Here is a 25,349-nt window from a genome sequence, read left to right as displayed (position 1 = left end):
GCTGGGAAGCCACGCTTGTGGGTCTATGGCATGCCACGGCGCCCCATGATCGCCTATTAGTTCATTTACGTAAAAAATGTAGGCTCAAACTAAGGGATGAAGGGATGGCTTGGGTGACAAGGAAGAGAGGGAAAAAAAAAAAACAACAAAGCAACACGCTGTTCTGTGTCAGCTTGACATTTGCAGGTAGCTCCACAGTTTGCAGAAAAATGGTTGGGTGCAGACACCGACACTGGGATCTTTGTGCTGCGGTCTCCCCAGGGAAGAGTGCCTTCAGCACACATCGCAGCCTGTGGAGCTCTGCTTCCTTGCAGAGCTAGATCTACACTGCGTCCTTTCCTCATCCAAAAACTTGGAACCCTTCTCACTTCTGAGTCATTAATACTTTTAACCCCTCACAACCTGCAGAAATGGCACAGCCCCAAAATCTCGCAGATGCTAAACATGTAAGCACACGGTAATTGTTTTGCATACAGTTCTGTGTGATAAAGAAATTTGCTTCCAAGTTTTAATATAACCTTTTTATTTAACCAATTCCTTATCTTCCCCTGCTCTCTGGATTTGAGAAACCCAGACCAGCACACAAGACCAATCCCTACCCCAGTAAATACTCACTTTTTGGATGAATACATCTGAAACTGAAGTGGTTCCTGGAGAAATGTTTTCTTGCCTGACTGTGCCACTATTCTTAAAAAAAAAAAAAAGCTTTGCTAGATTGTGTAACCCGAGTGCCACAGCAAAAAAGTAAATTGATTTAACTACCTGGCTAGTCCCTATCCACCTGAAAGTGGCAACCTCCCAGAAAGCCTATCAGAATAATAGGACAGGTTGATGTCTGATTACCTTTCACATTTTAACTACTAAGTTTACCAAAGGTTTTCCTCAGCTCATATCTCACAGTTCGTGTTTGCTTTTGATATTACAGAAACTTCCTGGTCATTCAAGCCAAGAAGCAGATACTTCAGGGGTAAGCACACCAGGAATACTGCATTCATCACAGGAATAAAAGCCCTTCTTCACACATCCAGGGTTTTAAATCATATCTACAGCACTTGGCAATCTGAGCTGTGAGTGTATCGAGAAAGGGGCACCATAACAGTCAGCTCTAGTTCAGAGAAAAAGGACATTTTTTTCACAAGATCACCAGATAAACAGCCCAAAGAAAGGCAAACAGTAAACTGATAAGCTAAATATTAGGCCAAGGGAAAAAAAGTCAGGGTGTAACAAGGTATTTTAAGGCGCTTTCAGCATTGTATCTGTCTTCACACATGGCTTTACCCCAAAGTTTGGAAAGGGTGCTATCAGATTTACTCCTCACAGCCCTGACTGCCCACTTTCATGCACCAGGAGTGACTCTGCTGAGCCGCGATCCCATTTGCTACAAAAAAGAAACCAAACGTATGGCAAATTTTTACCAAGCCAACATCCTCTCTGGCAACCAGCCTGATATGTGGAGAAGAATAAAGTTGATAAGTGAACAAGTATTAAAGATACGAAACGACAAACACTGAAACAGCTCCATCAAACCACGCTCCTGAACGGGGTGAAGGGTGCTGAGTCAGCAGGGCACCTCCAGCTGCCGGGTTTTTGGGTTTTTTTTTTTGAAGGGTCAGAAAAAAAAAGAAGCAGGTTTGCAGGGCCAGACAAACCCCGAGGACACAGGAAAAGTTACAAGCATGTAACACACTAGGAAAAAGGGAAAAGTCTATGCAAATGGAGAAACAGAATGAAATAAAGTCAATTTAACCAATCAGCTGTGTACCAGGACCAGCCCAGATGGGAAAAAAGTCACCCAACTGGCATGGCAATTGCACCTGTATTTTTAGTAAACATTCCTGTTTACTAAACAGGAATACTTTACCGGTATTTTTGTAACATTCCTGCTCCTTCTACTCCACACATACTAAAAACTACCAAAAGCTAAACTATGAGAACACAGCCACTTCTGCATCTATCCCACAGCCTCAGGACTCATGCCCTGGATCCTAAACATTTCAATGACCAGCCAGAAAAACGTACCGGCAGGCCATGCCCTAACTGAAACTCAGCCCTAGCTGAAATTAAGGTTCGGCTAATGCTCTGTGTGCCAGCTGACAGATCACTGTCAGAAACGTCTTGGTCAAACAGTTCTGTACACTGAAAATTTTATTAACTGTTCAGAAACTGGGGTGATTCCCTATTTTTTAGGGTCTCTTAACCGAAACAGCAGACACATGCAGTAAGTTTTCAGGGAGGACAGCTTTCTAAGCATACAGTTCAATATGAAAGGTCACTTTTGATGATCACACTTTAAGAGGCAAAAACTTTTCCAGCCTTATAGAGGGGAAAAAAGTCCTTCCCTAGCTTCATGCAAAATTTCAGCTTTGTCCAGGCAGTAGACTGGGTGTCTCTGGATGGAAACAGTCCACATGCAGCAATCAAGACTTCTTCAGTGTTCGGCTAACTTCAAAAGCCACACTCAGGCAGGTTTCAGGACAGGTACGCTTCCCAAACTGCACTGAAGATTTGTAGGAGGGAGTCATAAAAGTTAACATGCTGGTCAGAGTGGCTTAATTTAATTGCATGATTTAATTAGCAGATCAACACTGCGCTACACAATTTTCAGATTTACTTTCATCACATTCCCTGCTCAGTGGTTGCTAATAAAGTCTTAATTAAAAGAAAAAACCCCTCAGATTTAATTGGAGTGGCCCTTGTCAATACGTGTAGAAGAAATGATGCTATACAGCTAGTATCGAATACATTAATGAGTCTATCTCTGCTGTGGAACAGACTTTTTAGTTTGCTATTTGCTAAGTAAGAAATAGATTTGAAAAAAAGCCATATTTCATCATCCTTTACTCATGCCCTCTTATTTTATTGCTCAGTAAAATACGCTAGTCTCAACATTGAAGACTTAATTAGCTTTTTCAGCTGCTACTGTTAATGAGAAGAAATGGATCAACTTTTAATCTTAAAACTGTATCCCTCGTGGCTGCCCACTGCATCTAAAGGGTTTCTGGTGTCAGGCACAAAGTAGGCAGCATCGTCAATATACAAAAAACTGCTTTTACTGGGTTTTAACGCATGAACCCTGAAGTGAGCTCCAGGAACGGTTGGTGCTATTTGGTACTCACTTCAATACCCTTATAATTTCAGGGTGAACTTTGAAATGCTCAGATACACAAACCGAGCCTATGCAGACTGCTATACCCTACACCTCAGACCTTCCACTGGGCACACACTGGAAGGCTATGAGAGCCTGATTGCCATCAGCTACATGAAGAAAAACATCTCAACCTGTGCTTTGCCAGTCCTTTCCAAGCAGAAAATTCACAGGAACTGGCATGTGCCTTCCCATTCAACTTAGGCAAATGCCTAAAATGGCCTTTTCTATTCTTTTGACTTGCAAACTGCCTGTCCAGTAGCTCTAGGTGACAATCTGTCTCCAGTGCTGCACAAGAAAGCTTCAGATCTTGCTCTTAACAGACTGGGAGAGCTCACCTCTACCTACACAAGCCTTCTCAAACTTTAGCATCTCTCCATAAAACTCTTCCAGTGCACATGGACAGCTTCAGCTGATAACTAGTACAATATAAATCATAAGAAGCCCAGAAAGAAATTCCCTTTTTCATGAATACTGTATTCAGACACATACACATCAGCTACAGGAGACAGGCTGGTTATAAGAAGTTTTTAAAAGTGAAACGCTGCCGTTTTAGTTGGTCTGCTCTCTAAGAAAACAGACAGCGTTACTTGACATTCACAAATCGTACGAAGTAATATCTTTATCTGAATACTAATGCAAATTGGACGGGCTTTTTTATATTGATGTCTATTCTGTGGCTGCTGAATAGAGTGACCGCATGCTCAAGGCTGCAAAGGAGTTCACTGACCTCCCTAATCATCTCTGTCATAGCCCCTGAATGACATACACATTCAATCCTGCCTCGCCTCTCTACTTTCATTCATAAAAAAAAAAAAAAAGGAAGGGGGGGAAATTTGACATTGTTCTTCCTGCAGCGGCCCCGAGAAAGGGAGAGAAGAGAAACTCAGCCCAGATGAGGCCCCTGGTGTTTTTAGTTTAGCTTCTATTCAGCAACAGCCCCGCCATCTGCCTCCTTCCTGCCAACAGCCGAACACCTCCCTGCGGAGATGTTAAAACCTGCACCCCCTCCACCTCCACTAATAGCGAGTATTCATATTAGCAAACATACACATACCTCGAGAATGCCTCCCTTCAATGTGTGTTTTATGTAGCTGAGTATAGGCACAAAGCAGTAGCTGTTACAGCCTTCACAGCCCCGTGTGGAGAATTAGATCACTGGGGAAAAATCCTTCCAAGCCCCTTTATGGAAAATAAGGCCTTAGACTGTAAATGCAAAGCCTAGCTAACAACAACCCTCAGTAATGAGCCAATACCCCATGGCCCATTTGACTAGGAGAAAGAATTTGCTTTTTACCATTCAATTCAAAAAGACTGAAAAAGTAAAATGTGTTTTTACTTGGCTCTGAAGGTTTATATTCTTTACAGTTTCTTTTGCACAACCTTTTCCCCTCCAGGCTGGACGGGCAGTGGGTGTCCCTGTGCTGGCGTGGCCACTGGCTCCAGCGTGGGGCTGGGTGAGCAGCACCGGCTTCACCCACGTGGTTGGTGGTGGGAGAGCCACCAGCATCGCAAAGCTCCCCCTGCCCTTGCAGCCCCTCACCTGTGGGATCCTCCAGCAGCTCACAGCTTCAGGGCAACCCTTGGAGACCACGCTGGGTGTTGGGGTGAACAGGAGTCCTCCCTGCATGGAGGACTCCTATTCCCAGGGAGCACGGGGTGAGGGGTTTTTGACAGCAACACTTACTTTGGAGAGAGCTGACAGAGAGCTTGTCACAAGGATTTCCACGGGAGCCCTGAAATCCCAACCTATCGCTCAGCTCACAGAAATCACCAGAGGGATGTTTCCCTCCCCACGTGCCACTTGGTAGAATGTGAACAGCATCCTAAACGCCTCAACTTGCAAAGATGTCTTAGAGCTCAGGAAGAGTTTAGCATCACTTGATCATACCATCAACCCCAAGTTATGGGCTGAAGATGCAGGTGGAAACCCAGAGGACCTCTGAGGCAGTCACCGAGGTTTGCTCCCCACCCCTAGTTCTTCAACTGTGTCTGATGTGTCAGCGCCAACGAGTATTTCAGCCTAAAGCCGGGAGAATTGGTGGCACTTCGCCTCTGCCACCTCTCAGCACAGGCTGCTCGCTTCCTCCCCGCACACCCACCTCATCCGTACTGACCAAGCCGCTGAGATGTTGCCCCATAAATCAGTTCTTTTGACTGTGAAAAATGAGCCAAACGAGTTACACTAAGAATCTGGTGTTTTATTAGGACTTTCTTGAAAACAAAACCAACCCCCGGTGTGATTTATAGCTTTAACCAAAAGGGGTATGAAAGTAATGCCCCCACCCCCCAGCCTCCACGAAGCCCATTTATTCCCCTGTCACTTTTTTGGCAAACAGGCTTCAAACCCTTTCCTGAACAATGGAAACTTTCTGCCGGGTACATGCAATCCCGAAGACGTGGGGCTGTGAGGGGGCTCCCTTCCATTAAAGAGCTTTGAAAAATAAACAGGGACTCAGGTAGCAGCTGAGGCGTATCAGGGAGACACAAAGTTTCAAACCTGCCATATACTATTTAAAAAAAAAAAAAAAAAACACACACAAAACCAAACAAACCAGCTTTTGTCCAACGTGTTAACCTATTTTCACTTGCAACTGCAGCGCTGCCACTCGAGGGTAAATCTTTACCGGCTTCCCAAAAATCCTGTTCCCTTCTCAGCACACCCGCAGTTATTATTTAGCTGCGATCCAGCGTGAGCCTACCCGGAGCTGTGAAAACTCCAGTTTTGCTCCCAACGTACGGATATAGAATCATAGAATGGTTTGGGTTGGAAGGGACCTTACAGACCATCTCGTTCCAACCCCGCTGCCACAGTCATATATATTACTTTTCCTTGCTTCCCCCACCCGAACACGCGTGCCCCGAGCATTTCAGATGTGCACATGGACGGAGGCATCTTTCCCTCACTTAACTGCAGTTGGAAACGCAGCCACGGCTCAAACTCCGAGTGTTCCAGACACTGCCACCGCTGGCAGAGGACTTGTGGGACACAGGGACGGTTTTAGAAGCATTTTTTTCCTCCGAGAGGCGCATCACCCCGGCCCGGCTGCCACCACCCCGTCTGGAACTCCAAATCATAGAATCACCAGGTCGGAGAAGACTTTTAGATCAAGCCCAACCACCGTAAACCATATCAGCACTTCACCTACTCGTCTTTTAAATACCTCCAGGGATGGGGACTCAACCACCTCCCTGGGCAGTTTTAGTGCCTGAGAACGCTCGAGTGAAGAAATTCTTTCCTAATGTCTCCCCGGCGCAACTTGAGGCCATTCGCTCCTATCGCTTGGGAGAAGAGACCAACACCTACTTCTCTACGACCTCCTTTCAGGCAGTTGCAGAAAGCGATAAGGTTTCCTCTCCTTTCATAGAATCATAGAATTACCAGGTTGGAAACGAACTCTTGGATCACTGAGTCCAACCATTCTTATCTGCCACTAAACCGTGTCCCTGAGCACCTCTTCTACCCGTCTTTTCAGTGCCTCCAGGGATGGCGACTCAACCCCCTCCCCGGGCAGCCTCTGTCAGTGCCCAATGACCCCTTCTGTGAAAATTTTTTTCTGATATCCAGACTGAACCTCCCCTGGCGGAGCTTGAGGCCATTCCCCCTTGTCCTGTCCCCTGTCACTTGGGAGAAGAGCCCAGCTCCCTCCTCTCCACAACCTCCCTTCAGGTAGCTGTAGAGAGCAATGAGGTCTTCTCCAGGCTAAACAACCTCAGCTCTCTCGGCCACCTCTCACCAGACTTGTTCTCCAGCCCCCTCACCAGCTCCGTTGCTCTTCTCCGGACACGCTCCATAGCCTCAACATCCTTCTTGTAGGGAGGGGGCCAGAACCGAACACAGGACTCGAGGTGCGGTCTCACCAGTGCCGAGCAGAGGGGCAGAATCACCTCCCCGGTCCTGCTGGCCAAGCCAAGATGCCACTGGCCCTCTTGGCCACCTGGGCACACACTGGCTCACGTTCAGCCGCTGTCAATCAACACCCCCGGCTCCTTCTCCTCCAGGCAGCTTTCTAGCCACTCTTCCCCTAGTCTGGAGCGCTGCACAGGATTGTTCTGCCCTCCTTTTCTCCAGGCTGAACAACCCCGCTTCCCTCCTAAGAGCTGTAAGACCGAGCCGCCTCCAGCGCTCTCCACCCTCTCCTCCTCTTCCCCCCGAGCCCCAACCTTACCTGCGGGCTGCCCTCCGCGCCGCCTCCCCGCCGGCATCCCGCCGACGGCCGCCGCCAGCCACAGGCACCAGACGGAGCCCCACGCCGCCCGCATGCCTCCGGAGCGGCGCCGCGGCTCGGCGGCCACCGCCGCACCGCCCGCCTCAGTCATCCCCCGGCCGCATCCTGGGGCCGCTCCGCGCTGCGGGGACAGGGAGAGCCGCTCAGCGCCGGGACCCACACCGGGAGGAGCGGGGGAAAGGGAGGGCGAGGGGGGAAAGAAGGGAGGGCGACAGGGGGAGGGGGAAAGGGACGGCGAGGGGGGGAAAAAAGAAGTGAGGTCGGGGGGGGGGGGGGAAGTGATGTCGAAGGGGGAAAATAAGTGATGGGGGGAAAGTGATGGGGGGGGAAGTGATGTCGAGGGGGGAAAAGTGATGGGGAAAAAAAGTGATGAGGGGGGAAAAGTGATGGGGGGGGAAAGTGATGGGGGGGAAAGTGATGGGAAAAATGTGATGGGGGAAAAAAGTGATGGGGGGAAAAAGTGATGGGGGAAAAAAGTGATGGGGGAAAAAAGTGATGGGGGAAAAAAGTGATGGGGAAAAAAGTGATGGGGAAAAAAGTGATGGGGAAAAAAGTGATGGGGAAAAAAGTGATGAGGGGGAAAAAGTGATGAGGGGGAAAAAGTGATGAGGGGGAAAAAGTGATGAGGGGGGAAAAGTGATGAGGGGGGAAAAGTGATGAGGGGGGAAAAAGTGATGAGGGGGGAAAAAGTGATGGGAGGAAAAGTGATGAGGGGGAGAAAACGTGATGTCGAGGGAGGGAAAAAAAAGTGAGGTCGAGTTGGGGGGAAATAGTGATGTCGAGGAGGGAAAAAGTGATGGGGGTAGGGGGAAGTGATGGGGGGGAGAAAAGTGATGGGGAGAAAAGTGATGGGGAATAAAAGTGATGGGGAATAAAAGTGATGGGGAAAAAAGCGATCGGGAAAAAAGTGATGGGGGGAAAAAGTGATGTCGGTGGGGGGGAGAAGTAATGGGGGGGGGGGAAAAGTTATGTCGAGGGGAAAAAAAGAGGAAAGGGAGTCTCGCCGGCCGGGTGCTGAGCGCCTACCTGCGCAGGCACCGCGCATGGAGGGACGGAGCCGCGGAGCCGCTGCCGACGCTCCCTGCGTCTGCTCAGCCCGGAGCGGCCGCCGCGATGTCCCCGCCCGCCCCGCCCCGCCCCGCCCCGCCCCGCGCGGGGGGAGCCGCGGGCAGGGGATGCGCCGTCCTGGGGCCGGGCGGGAGGCTGCTCCGTCTGCGGGGAGAGGAGGAGCGGTTGCTCCTGGAAAAAAAGTGGAATGCTTTTGATTTAAGCTAAAGTTTCATCTAAATATTGTGTTATCGTAGAATCATGGAATAGTTTGTGTTGGAAGGGACCTTAAAGATCGTAGAAGCTTAGGATAGTTTGGGTTAGAAGGGACATTAAAGCCCATTTAGTTCCAGCCCCCCTGCCATACGCAGGGACACCTCCCGCTGGATCAGGCTGCTCAAAGCCCCATCCGACCTTGGACACCTCCAGGGATGGGGCACCCACAGCTTCCATGGCCAGCAGGGCGAGGGAAGGGATTCTGCCCCTCTACTCCTCTCTTGTGAGACCTCATCTGGAATATTGTGGCCAGTTCTGGAATCCTCAACATAAGAAGGATATGGAGTTGTTGGAACAGGTCCAGAGGAGGGCTACAAAGATGATCGGAGGGCTGGAGCACCTTCCCTATGAGGACAGGCTGAGAGAGTTGGGGTTGTTCAGCCTGGAGAAGAGAATGGTCCGAGGAGATCTTATAACGATGTTCCAGTACCTGAAGGGGGCCTACGGGAAAGCTGGAGAGGGGCTATTCATAAAGGCTTGTGAGGATAGGACAAGGGGGAATGGGTATAAACTGGAGAGGGGCAGATTTAGACTGGACATTAGGAAGAATTTCTTCACCATGAAAGTGGCGAGACACTGGCACAGGTTGCCCAGGGAAGCTGTGGCTGCCCCATCCCTGGAGGTGTTCAAGGCCAGGTTGGATGGGGCCTTGGGCAGCCTGATCCAGTGGGAGGTGTCCCTGCCCATGGCAGGGGGAGTTGGAACTGGATGATCTTTGAGGTCCCTTCCAACCCTATTCTATGATTCTATGATTCCCTGTGCCAGTGCCTCACCACTCTCATAGTGAAGAAATTCTTCCTTATGTCTCGTCTAAATCTGCCCCTCTCCAGTTTATACCCTAGTCCTCTGGACTCGATGATCCAAGAGGTCTTTTCTAGCCTAGTGATTCTATGATTCTACCACTACTTTGAAAGTAGTTTGTTCTTTGAAAGTTAGACAGGATGTCCCTCTGATAACATGTTTGCTTTAAAATGGTGTTTTCTGGGACACTGGTCGTTCTTTAAGGATGATAACATTTTGTGTGAAGTATGATGTGTGCTGGATGTGTCTTCTGTAATCACCTCTGTTTGCAGTGTTTCCCTCTGTCAAATGCAAGATCAGGCAGAGATCTGGAACCAGCTCCAAATTAGCAAGAGTTTTGACTGTTGCAGGGTTTCAAAAGAACATTAAAATTAGACCTTGGAAAGTAATAGAATATGCATAAGATTTCTGGGAAAATTTATATGTGTGCACATAAGTGGGAAATATATTCTGTCCCCAGAACTTGTCTTGCTGCACGTGATTGATAGAGATCGCTCCCGCGTGTTGCCTGGGCCTGATAAAGGATGCTTGCTTTCTAGAACTCCATAACGAGTCTTGGAGAGTTTATTTGCTGGCATTTTCAGTATCAATAGGAGATTAAAGCTGGCTCAAATGCCACAGCAGTGCTCCCATTGCTTCAGAGTGCTGTATGTTTTCTTTTTCTGGCCCTGTAACAGTGCATTTTCTGAAAAGAGGTGGTGGGAAAGGGGCTGCAGGAGGATCTGTGGGTTGGGGGCAGCACAGGAACTGCATCCAAAGCTTTGGCTCAGCCTGAGGATTCGCACAGCAAAAGGACAATGCACCCACTCCCTGGCAGAGTCCCTGTGCTGCACCCTGGGGTGAAGAAGCTTTGAGTATCCTGACGTCACCCACCAAACACACAGAATTTTTTATTGATGGGAGTAATCCCAATGTCCATGAACTCTGTGTGTTTGCTGCCGCTGACAGGGCTAACTACTTTGAGAAAATCTGATTAAATGTCACTTGTATTTAGTTATGAATATGATGATGTAGTTGCTATCATAGATATGGACTGGGATATCGCGGTTGTCTCAGAGATCACTGACGGGGCCGAGTTGCCTAAGTGACATGCATCAATTATTGCTGGCAAGTGATCCGAGCAGCTTCGTACAGAGAAGTCACAGCTTTGCTTTAATCCCGCTTGACGTAGCAGCTCATTCACCAAAAATAGATGCAAATATTATCAGATCTGAAAATGCCCTGCGCAGGGGACTAAAAAAACCCCAACCTGTCTAGGAGTAAAGCTGAGGTTGTCTGGGTCAGAGAAAAAGTCAGGCAGTGTGGAGGTTTAGTTTCAGCAAAGACTTACAGCGGGGATTGCTTGCAGCCGCTGTGGAGGGCTCGGAGTTAGCCCTGTTGTCGCTGGGACTGGGATCTGTCTTGACACCTTTATCAGGCACAGAGGCTCTGACATCTCAATACTGTTGCATTGTGTGGGGAAGCATTGAGACGGAGCTGCAGCGAGGAAATCCTACATGTCAGTGGAGACCCTCACCAGTGACACCATCGGTTCAGCTGAAAACAACGTGGGTAAAAGCAGACATATGAATAAAATGTGGTTATTTCACCGTCACAGAGATTGCTTGGCAGCCTGTCAAACTGCGCGATGTTTGCTCTCACAACTGCTGTGCTAGAGGTGCCAGAAAATCGATAAAAATAAAACCAACCGCAGCAGCATAATTATAACACTGCGTTAGGAGTTGCTGCCGCCGTTATTTTGAAGATGACTTTTTGCAAGAGCAGGACCAAACTCTGATCTCATGTAAAGTCGTCAGGAGAAGAGCAACACCCGTTATTGTTACTATTCTGGTCCCTGTTTTCCAAGGGGAGAGCAGCAAAGGAGGATCCGGAGGTTTCCTAAGCCTGCAGCTAAAAGAGAAATGTAAGTGAGAATTCAGGGTGGTTTCTCATACTGTGACTGCATTTCAAAAGCACCGCAGTGACTGTTCCTCTTCATCAGGTGTAGAGGATGCTTTTGTGATGCTCCTGGAGCAGGGTAATAGAATGAAATGGCCAATCTGAGTTCAGGGAGTTTCAAGGTTGCTGGGAGACCTAAAGGTCTGCATCTCAGATCAAGTCAGCTCAGCCCTTTAATAGTTTTGAGCTGGTTTTCATTTAGAGGAAAACTAAAAGCTTATAGCATTTGGAAGCCCTTTACAACAGGAAATCAAAGGGGTATTGCGATAGTCCTGTATGAAGGACTTCAAGGTTTGGAGTTTTCCCTAGAGTGGGATATTTTTAGGTTTCTCATTTATTAACCTCTGGTGCAGCACACTCACGAGGGGCTGGGGAGCACAGGCCCGATTAAGCGCAGATTTTCTGATGCTGCTTCGTCACTGCGGTGGCCACCATAGCAGAGCCTGGGATGTAGTGCTGTGCAGCGAAAACTGCGGCTCTGGACTGTGTCTCAGCCACTTTCTTACTATAAAAAAATCAGTGTATGTAGACTAGTAAAGCCTGCACAACACAATTGCGTTTGTTTTAGAACTACTACACCATAAGCTGCATATTAACCCCAAAGTTTTCCTTCCCCCTCAAGCGAGGAGCCTGCACTCCCCTTCATGCAGAGATAATCTCCTTTCGTTCTCCTTTTACCCTTTATAAACATTCCCTTCACAAAACTTTGTATTTGTTTATCCCCTTAACATCCAGAGCTGTCAGTGATGAAAATCAAAACCCTTTTGGCAGCTCAGGGATGGTGAATGTCTGCCCTTTTCTGAGTGAGGGGCTGAAATACAAGGTGGTCAGTGGTGCTCTCAGTGTCTGCGCCTGTCACCGTTACACTCCCACAGTACCCCTGTCTGCCTGAACCCCACTGGGGGCTTGGCAACCACGAGCAACTGTCCTGGGAAGAGATCTGGGGGGCCTTGGCTAAAACCCCTCTCTGGTGTCGGCATGGCTAAAACCCTTCTCTCCCTTCATGTCTCCCCAAAGCCCTGCCTGGGTGGGAAGCTGCTAATCTCTCTCTCAGAAAGTGCAACCTGTTGGTAGTCTCAAAATAAGTTAAACACAAGCTGCTGTCAGCAAAATTGACTCCAGGCGTGAATGCTTTAAGCAGACCCTTCTGCTTCTCTGGTCAGGAAATAGGACAGGACAGGCTGTGAGATACCTCTCCAGAAGCCCTTGGGGATGAGGCTCCTTGTGAGTCACCTTTTGGAACAGTGCTGGAGGACAGAGTGCAACTGATCAGGTGTGGTGACATGAGCCGCTTCTTTTACCCCTGGAATCTGCACTGTTGCAAGGCTCTCACCAGCACCTCACTGTATTTAGCAAAGCAGAGAGTGGAGCACAAGGACCACCCTAAACTAACGCAGTGCTGGGCTCAAGAAGGATCTTACAAAAAAGATACTGCTGACTGGTACCCCCATGTAGCCTCACCAGTGTATCCTTGTAGAACTTGCTTCCTTAGCAGACAGAAAGTGAATCCTGGATCAGTTCTGAATTGGAGGAAAGTGATGAAATAGGAGAAACATCAGGGCAAGTTTTAATATACTGGGCAAGTTTGATGGGAGATTCGATCACATAATAGTATCAGGTTAGGAATACATGATAAATATCACCAAATATCTCTTATCAAAACTGGGATTTATTAGCTGACTTGTGAGCCAGCCAGAGAATTGCAGCCCTACAGTGCTGTGAAAAGCTCTTCCTTCAGCCTGACGGGCTGTTATGAGCTCACAAGACTGAATTGAAATATTGGTTCAGAAATCGATGTCAGTGTTTGTGAATAGAAACTCAAGCTGCCTACTCCTAGCATCCAATGGTTAAATAGTGTCGGTGGATACAGACGCTGCGGTACATTTTCCAGAGCTCATGTCACTGTCCATTTATATCAATAAGGTGCATTGGAATGACTAAACCGTTTTTTATTAGCTAACCAGCCCAAAGAATCGTGATTCCAGGCATGTTTATTGAATTTCAAGCTGAAAGTCGTTGTTGCTAAGATTAAGGATCCAAATGACTGCCAGGGTAAACACTGCGAGAGGTTAAGCCACCCTGTGAAGGCTCTCTCTGTGCCTGCACCCTCTGCAAGCTGGTTGCAACACAACCTTGTCCTGTGAAATTTGTTTCTCACTGAACAGCATGGACAGAGGAAGAACAGAGGGTTCTGCAGGGGGTGAGTTGTTTGATTTGAAGTGAATTAAGAAGGAATGAGTGAGCTGGAGAGACACACCGAGTCTCTTCTGCAAGAGCTGTGTATGAGGAGGTGCTGACAGAGATAAAATAATTTAGCAGCCTGGAGAGCCAGGCAGACGATTGGAGGAAGCACAGAGTAAAAAAAACCAAAAAACAAAACAATAGAACAACCACCAACCAACCAAAACGAAACAAAAATAAAACAACCTGAAGAGTGCCTGTGGAGGGTGTGAGAAGCAAAGATTTAAAATCAGACCTTTAAATACTGCTGACTCAGCACAGCCGCTATGTGCACAGCTGGGGGAACTGTGCTGAGGTCAAAGGAAGCTCTCGGAGGTGCCATTGACCACCAGCACAGTTTGGGTGTTCCCTGTCCTTGAAGTAAACCAAGACAACACTCTGGAGCTTGTTGAGAAGACAGGGATCACATCTGCCAACCAGATACGTTCATGCCCTCATCACGTAGGACATTTCCAGCAAACGTGGGCTGGAGCATTGCCCTTGCAGGTGTAGCAGGACACCTTCTTTTGTGTGGTGTTTGGAACAAAGCCACAAGCTGTTTAATCACCCAGCAGTCTGTGCAGACTGATGCCTCTGAGGAGAAACCACGTGTTGCCAAGATGAGTTTTCGGGAGCCCAGTGGCCATACTTAAAGCCCTCTCACTCCTGGATGCCACCAGAGACCACTGAAGGGCATGGGCTGCCTGCTGCTGCCTGCCCACCCCAGCTGCCCACCTGCAGGGGATGGGTACAGAAACACCCCTTGTCTCCAGCCCTTCAGAGTAGTCACACATCAGGTTCTTTCCCAAGTCATGGCCGTGCTGTATGGGCTGATGGCCAGATTCTTATCATCCTTTCTCCAGGGGCTTTTCCTCTGTTCTGTCCCACTCCAAGGTAGGGACAGGGATGTGTAGTAAGCGGCATGGAAGCTTTCAGAACAGCCATGTCCTAAAATAAATACTAGCCGAGTTCTCATATCTGATAGGGATGGCAGAATTTTAGTCTTTATTACTGAGACTTTTAGGCCAGCTCTTTCTCAGTGGCGTGTTGTCTTACTTCGAGGGAAGGCTCTCATAAGGGGACAGATCAGCCCTTCTTAATTCTGCTTTAATGCAACCTGTGTGCTCCTGCAAAGACAGTGCTGGTGCAGTGCTGCATCTGACTCCAGCCCAGCCACGTCTAGAGACTGATTTGTATGGCCATCTCCTTGAAATTCCTGTAGTAGTTTTGTTTTTCCAAAGAGCGTGGCACAAGCTCTGCTCTGAGTATATTCCACTGCAGAGAGAGTGGGTGGATCAGACTCGTATCGTGTATTAAATGTACAGGGGGTGTTACAGGACTGGGTGGCTCCTAGCTTTTACTGGCCTTTGAAATGAGAAGCAACACGCATGTGTATTCCAGATCCCATGTGAATGTCCAGCAGCTTTGCAGTGGGAAAACAATTGAGGGTCTCAGGATGCTTTATAAACACAGATAACTCCATACAGGATTGTTAAGTGTTATTATCCCCGTGGTACAATTGGTCACTCCAAAGCCCAGGAAGGTGGATTTCCTTTCCAAATACCAAATCCTGCAGCTTGTTTTGTGGGATCATATCCATCTCTATCGTAATAAAGTGACAACTACCTCATGGATCTTGTGCTTTTGCAGAAATATGATTCCACTCACGCAGGATGCTGCATGTGCGGATCAAACATCACAAAGAATGCAACCTGTGGTTGGAGAGGTTTGGCCTCCATCAACCCTGAAAGGCCTTCAGTGTAGTAATTGTGGCATAAATCATTTCATTCATCATTAAGAGAACAACATTTGTGGTGTGGAAAGCAGCAGTTACATAAGAAATAGGAGAGAAGGCAGGTAGATATCGACTTTAAGATGTTGCATGGAGCTGTGCCTTTAATCAACAAGAGAAATGTTTGAATGTTAATAGAACTAACAGTGAAACTGGAGTCGTGTTTTGACAAGTATTTCCAAACATTCCAGCAACACTGTGATGCTCTAGCAGCCTCTTTTCTTGGGAGGGAATTGATTACTCAAGTTATAGTGCAGTCTGCAATGCACAAACAGCCTTGCCAGTGCCTGTGAACCTGAGATGCTGTGGCGGGCAGGGGTGGGCGGTGGTCTGAGCTGCACCAGTGGAGGTGGGCAAGTTGCTATTTTGAGTAAATAAGAAGAGCTTTCTTCCTAAACAGTAGTAACATCCTGCAGGCTTCTTGGAATAAAAGTGAACTCAATGTTGGGAGCTCTTCCTGTGACAGAAATTATCTTCTTTATTATCCTTTTATATGAAGAAATTGCACATGATGCATTTTTCCAGATGTTCTCCCTCCTCTGTTGTGTTTTGCTCTGGTTTTTTGTTTTGTTTGTTTTGGGGGTTTGGGTTTGGTATTTTTTTTTGTGTGTGTGTGTACACTTCTCAAACAGGTCAGCTCTATCTGTTCTGAAAGAAAACCCTGAGTCATGTAAAATGTGACCAGAAAAGTGCTGGGAGACAGATGCATTGTTCAGAATCAGCTCTGCAAGGTCTACATGGCTTTGCCGTTATTTTCACAGCTAATTTTGCTGTAGGTCAATAGATCAGATGAATCATTAATAAGCATTTGGAAACACTGGATGCCAGGTACTGCTGATCTTGAGCACCTTGTAAAAGATTCACTGACTGGTCAAAGGTTTTTATTTATGGAGAAGACCCAAGGTTTACCCCCAGATTTGCCATTAACTGTTTGACTCTAGAAACTCCCCACCCAATTTGAGCATCTCCTGCCTCTGCAACACTTTGTCACCCATGTCTACTCAGTTTGAGAAACACACGTAACTTCAAGCAAAGATAGCAAAGCACCCAAGCCAGGAGCCTGATGGACCTGGGCTGTTCTTGTGGTCAATGGAGAGAGCTAGATGCCTAAAAAATATAAATTTTTTAACTCAAATTGCTTCTGATGGTGCCTGGCTCTTTACACTGATAATGGAGGGACCCTGGGTGCTCAGCTGCTGAGGGAAGGGAGTTTTCACTCCATTTTAGCCAGCTGCAGTTTTCTTTTCTTTGAGTGGAGAGGATCTACATGGTCTCGCTGTGGGGGTGCAAGGAGAAACAGAATCCCCCTTAGCCCATGAGCACTGGCTGGAAGTGCTGGAGGTGGTCCAAGGTGGGAGATCCACAGTGGCTGAAGGCTTTGTTTCACCAAACTACCACCTTGCCTGAGGTCAGGGTCTGCGCCCTCCATTTCGCCCACATGTACTATTTCACATTTGTGCATCACCTTTACATCTGAAAGAACAGGCAATCATAGAATATCTCAAGTTGGAAGGGACCCTTAAAGATTAAGTCCAACTCTTAAGATCACGATTTCTTTGTAAATCACAAATATAACTTCAGTGCTAATGAAAGGTAAAAACATACTTCTGAAGGCATTTTTTACAGCGAAACTTCAGTCTTCCTTTTAAAAAAGCAGCCAGAATAGCCAGTGGCTTTCAGTCAGAGATTTTCAATGTTTTTCATTTACAGACATCCACATTTTCTACAGCAGAGCTTCGGCCCCTTGCATAGTTAAATTGAAGCCTACTAACAATAGGCTTGTTTTTCTTGTTATGTTTTGCAGACCATTCAGAAGTCACTGTACCCACAGACTACAGTGAAACCGATTGATAACTATCATGTACTCATTCTTTTGTAACTAAATATGATTTTTTTTCCATATATTTATACAGACTGTCTATGTCAACCCCTACAGTTTCTGGAATTTGTGGACCTGCTAGCTAGCAGAGACAGAGTTTTGCTCCAAGGCTGAATCTAAATGTTTTTAGGTATTTTCAATTATTCAGTGATACCCCTACGTGAAGTGTAACTATGACAGTAACCGAGAACTAACATTAATGGACAAAATCAAGTTACTCCTCTTAATAATTAGTTTCCAAAATTGATGCAATGAGGCGAGAAAAGAGCTTAAGCAAAGCAAGAAATTAACAATAATTGCTAAAAGGCTTAATGCAGTTTATCCATAAATTGATTCTTAATTGCTTCTTAATTGCTCATGGTGGGCTCAGGGGGAGACAGCATGCAAGCAGTGCAGATATTATGAATCCCTCTAGCCCAGCACTGGAGCAAACCTCATTTTCTGGAAGGAAAACTGTACAAAGCCGGGCACTTCAGAAACAACAGCAAGCAGGCAGCTGCAGTACCTACTCTGGTTCATACAAGTCACTTGATTGTGACAACGAATTTGAGCCCTTCTCCAAAAGTCAGGCATAGTATTAATCATATGACATGGTAAGACAAAAGGGTTGCATATTGCCAGGAATATATTAGCTCTTCTTCAAACTGAGAACACAAGTAAGAACTTGGTTGAAAAGGGCATATTTTCTCTGTGGTTGTTGATGCCTCAAACCATAGAAATATGAAAATATTTGTAATAGTTTGTATCTTACTACACAGTGGAGGGGGATAATCCACTGTCAGGCTGATTTCTCTGCAGGCAGTTGTGCAGCTAGACAACAAGAAATACCTGTACATGTAAAAAGAGTGCCAAAATCAAACAACCTGAACTTTGAAAATATATTCCTTTCTGACAGTGATAAAGTTAACCTGGGAGTCAGACAGCAGTCTGTCTGCAAACCAGCAGAAAATTAAAACCACTATTTAGTTCCAGCCAGCTGACTGGCTCGTAGGGTAATAAGAAAGACGAGGGCACTACAGAAAAGTTACCATTTTTTTCTTGAAGGCTACGTGACAAATTTCCAGTCACTTATTTGCCAAAATAGTTTCATAAATACTGGAGACATTTGATTTTATCCAGCCTGAATTCACAGAAATGTTAAAGCATGTTCTCACAGGTAGCCACTGTTAATCTGTGCAATCTTGAAATGTCTTCCAGCTTTTAGAAGTTTACATTAAGTAAAGATTATCCAATTATAGTATTCTTTAAAGATAAGAAAGATAAGGTTGATGAAGAGACGTGCTAGATGACTAAAGTATGCTACTTACATTTCATACTTTTTTTTTTTTTGGTATGCCATGAGACAATTTAGAAACTAAAACACTGATTTTTGACCAGGCAGGACCATATGACATAACATGGTAATTGAGGCACAAACACTACAAACGATGGCAATATTATTGCTGCATCATGGCACTATGGATTATATCCAGAGTAATACATTAGCTTTCAAAATGCTTCACTTCATATTTTGTTTTCATCCGATAAATTACCTGTGGCCTGACTCAGCCACTTGAAAATAAATGTTGACTTTTCAGGAAATCGTAAGCATTACTGGAAGGTCTGAAGTCTGACAAACGACTGGTTATGGATCATTGTGCAGGAGGAATATTATGTTCAGAGAAATGAGAAGAACATTTCTGAGTTTGGTGTTAGGAAGTGGAATTGTGCTTACTTTAAATTCGAGTTCTCTTGGTCTCTTACAATGTGCAAAAAATATATATATATTTGCTTGTACATCACTGCAGCTTTGAAAAATATTCCTGTTGTAAGCAGGTTTGGACAGATTTAAGAAACCTGAGGAATATTGATCCTGATAAAGCCAAACATTAAGTTAATACCTGTTTGAACAGTTCAACAGTTTCATGGAATGATTTGAAAAATAAATAGCGTAATGTGTCTAAATCATAATAAATACAATTTCAAATAAGATGTTGTGGCTTATCATAGTAAACCACCCAGCTCAAAGCAAAAGCAAAGCCTATCTACAAGTGAAACTATAGGATATACCTAAAGGAAACTGTGTTTCACACAGGGATGCTTAAACTCTGGAGCATCATTTCCATACATGGAAGGCTGCCATAGAATCATAGAATGGTGTGGACTGGAACCTTCTACTGCAGCAGGCTCCTCATCCAGCCTGGTCTCAAACACCCCCACAGATGGGAGCATCACCGACTTCTCTGAGCAACGTGTTCCAGTGCCTCTCCATCCTTACAGCAAAAAAGGTTCTTCCCAATGTCTAAATTTGTCCTCTTTCAGCTTAAGACCATTCCCCTTCATCCAATCCCTGCACTCTCTGATAAAGAGCTCCTCCTCTTCTTTCCTTTAGGTCCCCTTTATGTACCCGAAGGCTGCTGTGCATTCTCCTTAGAGCTCTCCTCTTCTCCAGGCTGAACAACCCCAACTCTCTCAGTCTGTGCCCACATGGGAGGTGCTTCAGCCCTCTGATCATCTTAATGGCCCTGCTCTGGACTTGATCTAACAGATCCATTTCCTTCCTGTGCTGAGGACTTCAGAACTGAATGCAGTACTCCAAATTTGGTCTCTTGAGAGCAGAGTAGAAAGGCAGAATAAACCTCCCTTGACCTGCTGGTCACACTTCTTTTGATGCTTTTTGTCCCAGGAGCTGAGTTTACCTGCTGTACTGTGCCCAGGAGGAAAGTTGCCTGGATGTTGCCTTTAGTTCCCCTTGCTCTGCGAACCTGTGTGGGCAACTGCTGTAAATTCATGAATTACACTAAATAAACAGCATAGCCATGTCGCCAATCGCTCTTCTAGTTGGAAGCAGCAGCTTAGGGCTATGATCTCAGTGCAACATTAGTCTAAAAGGTAAAAAATAATAGTTTACCATCTGGATTTCTTGCTCTTTCCCCTTCTTTTCTTCCAGTTGTATGGCTTCCCTTTCTGATCAACATCGAACTGAGGAGGGTGGTTCCTTTAGCGATCTCATACAGTGTCTCACTGTGTGTCTTGCAAGTGGTTAAAGGGTTCTCATGTTCTTTGAGAAACGTCTGTCTCAGTGTTTGTGTCTGGAGAGCCTCAGCAATGGCTGGTGCTCACTCAGCAGATACAGGTCTGTCCCACCTCCATTCGGTCCCCGGCTGCTGGAGGGCACCAAAATGCTAACCGTATGCTTGGACCTGAGAGTGAATAAGGAAAACTCCCCAAATCAAACATTCTCTTGCAGCACTTTTAACATTACAACTGTTTATTTTCTTGCCTGATGTTGGAAAACTTCAAAAGATCTTTACATTTAACTGAATGGGGTCAGTGAAATTTTCAGGACAAAATTCATTTGGTGAAAAGGTTGTGATACATATTTGGGGGGCAAGAGGAAAGAGAAAGTTTTGGACTTTAACTGCTTCCTTGTTAAAGGTATTCAATGGAGGAAGGCTAAAAAATGTTATTTGCCTTTGGTAATTCTGTGAAATAACCCCTTGTCCTTATTCTGGCTCCATTGATTCTGTTGCACTCAGCCTTTTTCCCAGCCTGTAGTTGAAATGCTTCAACTTTACCTGATGTTTGCAATGACTCACATGAAAGGGAATAAAACTGCTGTGCCACTATCATGCCTACAGACCTGTCTTTATTTATATAAAGCCTCTGTATTTGGGAGCAGGCTGTGCTCTGATACCACAGGGCGCCTCAAACTAATTGTAGTTAAAAGACATAAAGTTGTTCGAGAGAAAAATATGCTGGTGGGCATTACTTGTCCAATGGCAGCAGAGAGCATAAGGGCATCTTAAGGACTGAGAGAGGATCTGAGGTAAGAGGTGTGGGATATTCATGCTGAGGTCTTGTTGTTCAACGCCAGCTGACAACAAAGCATCACTCAGCCACTTGCTCACTTGCCCACCCTGTGGGTTGAGGAGAATGAAAAAAACCAACCTTATAGGTTGAGATTAAGACAGTTTAATAGGAGAGTAAAAGGGAGAGATAATGATGATGATGATGATAATAGAGTATACAAGAAAAAGTGACACACAATACAATTGCTCAACATCCAGTGACCTACTCCCAACCTGTTCCCAAGCAGTGATTGCTGGTCCCAACCAAATCCCCAGTTTATACACTGAGCATGATATCATGTGGTATGGAATACCCCTTTGGCCAGTTTGGGTCAGCTGTCCTGGCCGTGCCCCATTCTGGCTTCTTGTGCACCTTCCCACTGGCAGTGTGTGGTGAGATGATGAGTCTTTGGCGTAGCATAAACACTACTCAACAACAACTAAAACATCAGTGTGTTAATCAACATTCTCGTACTTAATCCAAAATGCAGTACTGTACCAGCTACTAGGAAGAAAATTAACTCTATCCTAGCCAAAACCAGACAGGTCTGCAGAAGAAGCAGGTGGCCTCCGAAAAGGAGAGGTCTTGCCTTGCCAAAATCAGCTAGTGATACTTTTAGGGTACTTGCTTTTGTACTTGCTGTTTTCTGTGTTTCCCACCTTGCTCTGTACTATAATTGTTACCTTCTGAGGATGCTAAAGTCTTAAAGGTCAAAGCCTGAGGACGGCAGCTCTCTGAACAGTGGATGAAAGCTAATCCTTCTCATCGTCGAAGCTGTGTGCTTGGCCCTTTCACTGAAGCAGAAAACACAAGAAATGGGCTCCAGGCAGTTGGGGCCAGAATTGGTGAAAAAGTTAGTTTTCAGTTCTCACTTCTTCATATTCACAATGAGTTTGGAAATTGCCTGCACCAACTCTATTTTTAATTCCAGATGAAAGACATTGCAGGCGGAGGAGCTGAGTTGAGGGTGAGTTTCTCAGAAATGAGAGAAGGTGCAAGAAAACAGGGAGAAGCTGAGTGGGCAGAGGGAGAGAGGGTCTCTGCTTACACATGCTTTACAAGGATCATTTCCACCAACCAATGCAATGCTATACCTTGGCAGTGCAACATGCCAAGGCAGTACCAGAGCTTAGCAGAAAGGCAGTGATTGTGTCCAGAGCCAGTGCAAATGTGAGGAGAAAGCAGTATAGGCATCAAACTGCTACAGTGCAACACCTCCATGCTGGGCTGGAGCCAGCACTGGTGTTTCATGATTCGAGGTCTTGCAAAGCAGCCAGCAATCACCTCTGGAGGTTCGGGTGCCCTTTGCCTACAGATCATAGAATAGTTAGGGTTGGAAGGGACCTTAAAGATCATCCAGTTTAAATCCCCTGCCATGGGCAGGGACACCTCCCACTGGATCAGGCTGCCCAAGGCCCCATCCAACCTGGCCTTGAACACCTCCAGGGATGTTCAACTTCCCAGGGCAACCCATGCCAGTGCCTCACCACCCTCATTGTGAAGAAATTCTTCCTAATGTCCAGTCTAAATCTGCCCCTCTCCAGTTTATACCCATTCCCCCTTGTCCTATCCCCACAAGTCTTTATGAATAGCCCCTCTCCATCTTTCCTGTAGGCCCCCTTCAGGTACTGGGAGGTCGCTGTAAGATGTCCTAGAAGCCTTCTCTTCTCCAGGCTAAACAACCCCAACTCTCTCAGCCTGTCCTTGTAGGGAAGGTGCCCAGCCCTCCGATCATCTTTGTAGCCTCTTCTCCAACAACTCCATATCCTTCTTATGTTGAGGATTCCAGAACTGGACACAGTATTGCAGATGAGGTCTCACAGGAGAGACCTGTGAGAGAGGAGCAGAATCACTTCCCTCGCCCTGCTGGCCACGCTTCTTTTGATGCAGCCCAAGATATTGTTGGCCTTCTGGGCTGCGAGCACACACTGACGGCTCATGTCGAGTTTCTCATCAACCAGCACTCCAAGTCCTTCTCTGCAGGGCTGCTCTCAAGCATGTCATCCCCCAGTGTGTACAGAAAACGGGGATTGCCTGACCCAGGTGCAGGACCTTACACTTGGCCTTGTTCAACCTCATGAGGTTCTCGGAGGACCACTTCTCCAGTCTGTCCAGGTCCCTCTGGATGATATCCCATCCTTCCAGTGTGGCAACTACACCACTCAGCTTGATGTCATCCGCAAACTTGCTGAGGGTGCACTTTATCTCGCTGTCAATATAATTGATAAAGATATTGAACAGCACCAGTCCAAGTATGGACCCCTGAGGGACACCACTTGTCATGGATCTCTATCTGGTCTTTGAGCAATTGATGACTACTCTTCAAATACGACTATCCAACCAGTTTCTTATCCACCTTACCGTCCACCCATCAAATCCATATCTCTCCAATTTAGGGCAAAGGATGTTGTGGGGGACAGTGTCAAAGGCTTTACAAAAGCCTATACAGATCACATCCGTCAGTTTACCCATGTCCACTGCTGCAGTTACTCCGTCATAGAAAGCCAACAAGTTGGTCAGACAGGACTTGCCGCTGGTGAAGCCATGCTGGCTGCCATTAATCACCTCCCTGTCCTCCATGTGCTTTAGCATAGCTTCTAGGAGGCTCTGTTCCATGATCTTCCCAGGCACAGAGATGAGGCTGAAAGGTCAGTAGACAAGTAGACAAGTAGATCTTCCTCATGAAGTGAAAAGGAGAGTTCAAACAATGTCTCTGCCTCCCTGCTATGACTTTCTTGGAATGCTGTGAGTGTTCTCAGTGAGGGGAGGGTTTGGTCTTGTTTGTTTTCAGTTATTTTTCTCTGCAGTCCTTTCTCAGGATTCTGTTAGCATTGCAAATTCCCATTTCACAATCAGCATTCTTCCAGCAAGATGGACAAAGGCATTCAAAACTAACTGCATTTATCACTAACACTCAAGCTGAATGAAAGACAGGGTTGGATCCTCCACAGAGGGGTTATGCTGTAACTCCATCTACCCTGGAGGAGCCATGCTGATTTACCACAGCTGAGGATCTGCCCACTGGAATTTCATCTGGTGAGGCTTTGGTGATTCTCTGATCAAAGGCAGACTCTGAAGAGGCCAAATTCAAAAGGCTGGAGGATGGTCTAGGGGCATGCTCTGCTCTTCCTTAGGAGCTGGTGGGAGAGACCTGGCTCAGCCTGTTGCACAGCAATGCTGTTGCAGATAACAACCATCTGCATACTTGGCAGTCTCTCTTCAGTTGCATGTCCACCCCTGAGGCAATCACTGTCCCTTGGATGGCCTGTTAGACCAGGTTTAGGCAGTACTGATAAGATTAAAGAGGTGAAAGAAAAGATACAGCATCTGCCCTTGAAAGCCCATTTACTCAAGGACCATCACGGAGAGCAGTGCTGGGGAAGCCCTTTGCTCCCACCTCTGTGCCTGGGCAGCTGTGTCCACCTCAAGTGATATGGTGAGCTGGACCAGACAGGTCTCTTGAGCAGCTGGGGACACGGCTCCATCCATGCAGACGTGTCCTCGGGGGTCCAGCAGGTTTTAAACTCTCACATCATAGGCTCAGGTGTCACACTAGTTGCAAATGAGCAGCTAGTGTCAATATTTTCAGAAAGTAGGCTGGGGTTTGGCTTGGTTTGTGTTTACCCAGCTGAGCTTCAGTTACTTAGGTTTATCTCTGAAGCACTGAAGGACAGTAGTGGAAACAATCTGAAAAATGAATTATTTTCTTTTGTCTTCAGTGCTTCTACCTAGCCATTGCAAGACTCCGAATAATCTGAATTTGGATGCTTCCTACATTGTCAGGCACTTAAGGCAACTTCTTGGTCACTCCTGTCTAGCTTGAGCTACTCTTTGCATGTCATCTTAGTTGCTTAAAGCCCATTAATTGTTCCCTCCCAGCTTTCTTCGATGAGTGTCTTGTAGCCTTCCCCAGGTGTTGTCTTCTAGTTGTCTGGTGGCAGGAGCTCATCTGCAGATACTCTGATTACGTTTTTAGCGCGCGTATCTGCTGTGTGCTTCTTCCTTACTGAGTGATGCTCAAGAACTAAATCTGATGAATTCTCAGAGTCCACTCTGCCACCTCTGTTTTGGCCGTAACACAGAGCAGATTGATCCAAACTGTACACATTCAGCAGCACATGTTTCAAAATAGTGGCAAAACCCATCCTAAGAACAGATTAAGTACGTGGTTAGTTACTCCACTGTGCTGCC

General features: G+C 46.4%; 1 protein-coding gene across 8 annotated transcripts in view; it reads right to left on the bottom strand.

Annotated features, from left to right (window-relative positions):
• FGFR3 (fibroblast growth factor receptor 3) overlaps positions 1-8,483 on the bottom strand; it is a 58,762-nt gene extending 50,279 nt beyond the window's left edge. For all 8 annotated transcript variants that reach the window (XM_054065044.1, XM_054065038.1, XM_054065039.1 and 5 more), the window contains exons 1-2: positions 8,401-8,483; positions 7,315-7,495 (exon numbers count right to left, since the gene is read on the bottom strand). In XM_054065044.1, coding sequence (XP_053921019.1) covers positions 7,315-7,465 — 151 coding nt within the window. In that variant the 5' untranslated portion in view covers positions 7,466-7,495; positions 8,401-8,483. The remainder of the gene's footprint in view (positions 1-7,314; positions 7,496-8,400) is intronic.
• Positions 8,484-25,349: the final 16,866 nt, after the last annotated feature.

This window comes from Cuculus canorus, chromosome 4 (assembly GCF_017976375.1).
Source record: "Cuculus canorus isolate bCucCan1 chromosome 4, bCucCan1.pri, whole genome shotgun sequence".
Taxonomy (NCBI): Eukaryota; Metazoa; Chordata; class Aves; order Cuculiformes; family Cuculidae; genus Cuculus; species Cuculus canorus.
The sequence above is the reverse complement of the archived record's forward strand: the minus strand, read 5'-3'. Positions and strand labels throughout refer to the sequence as shown.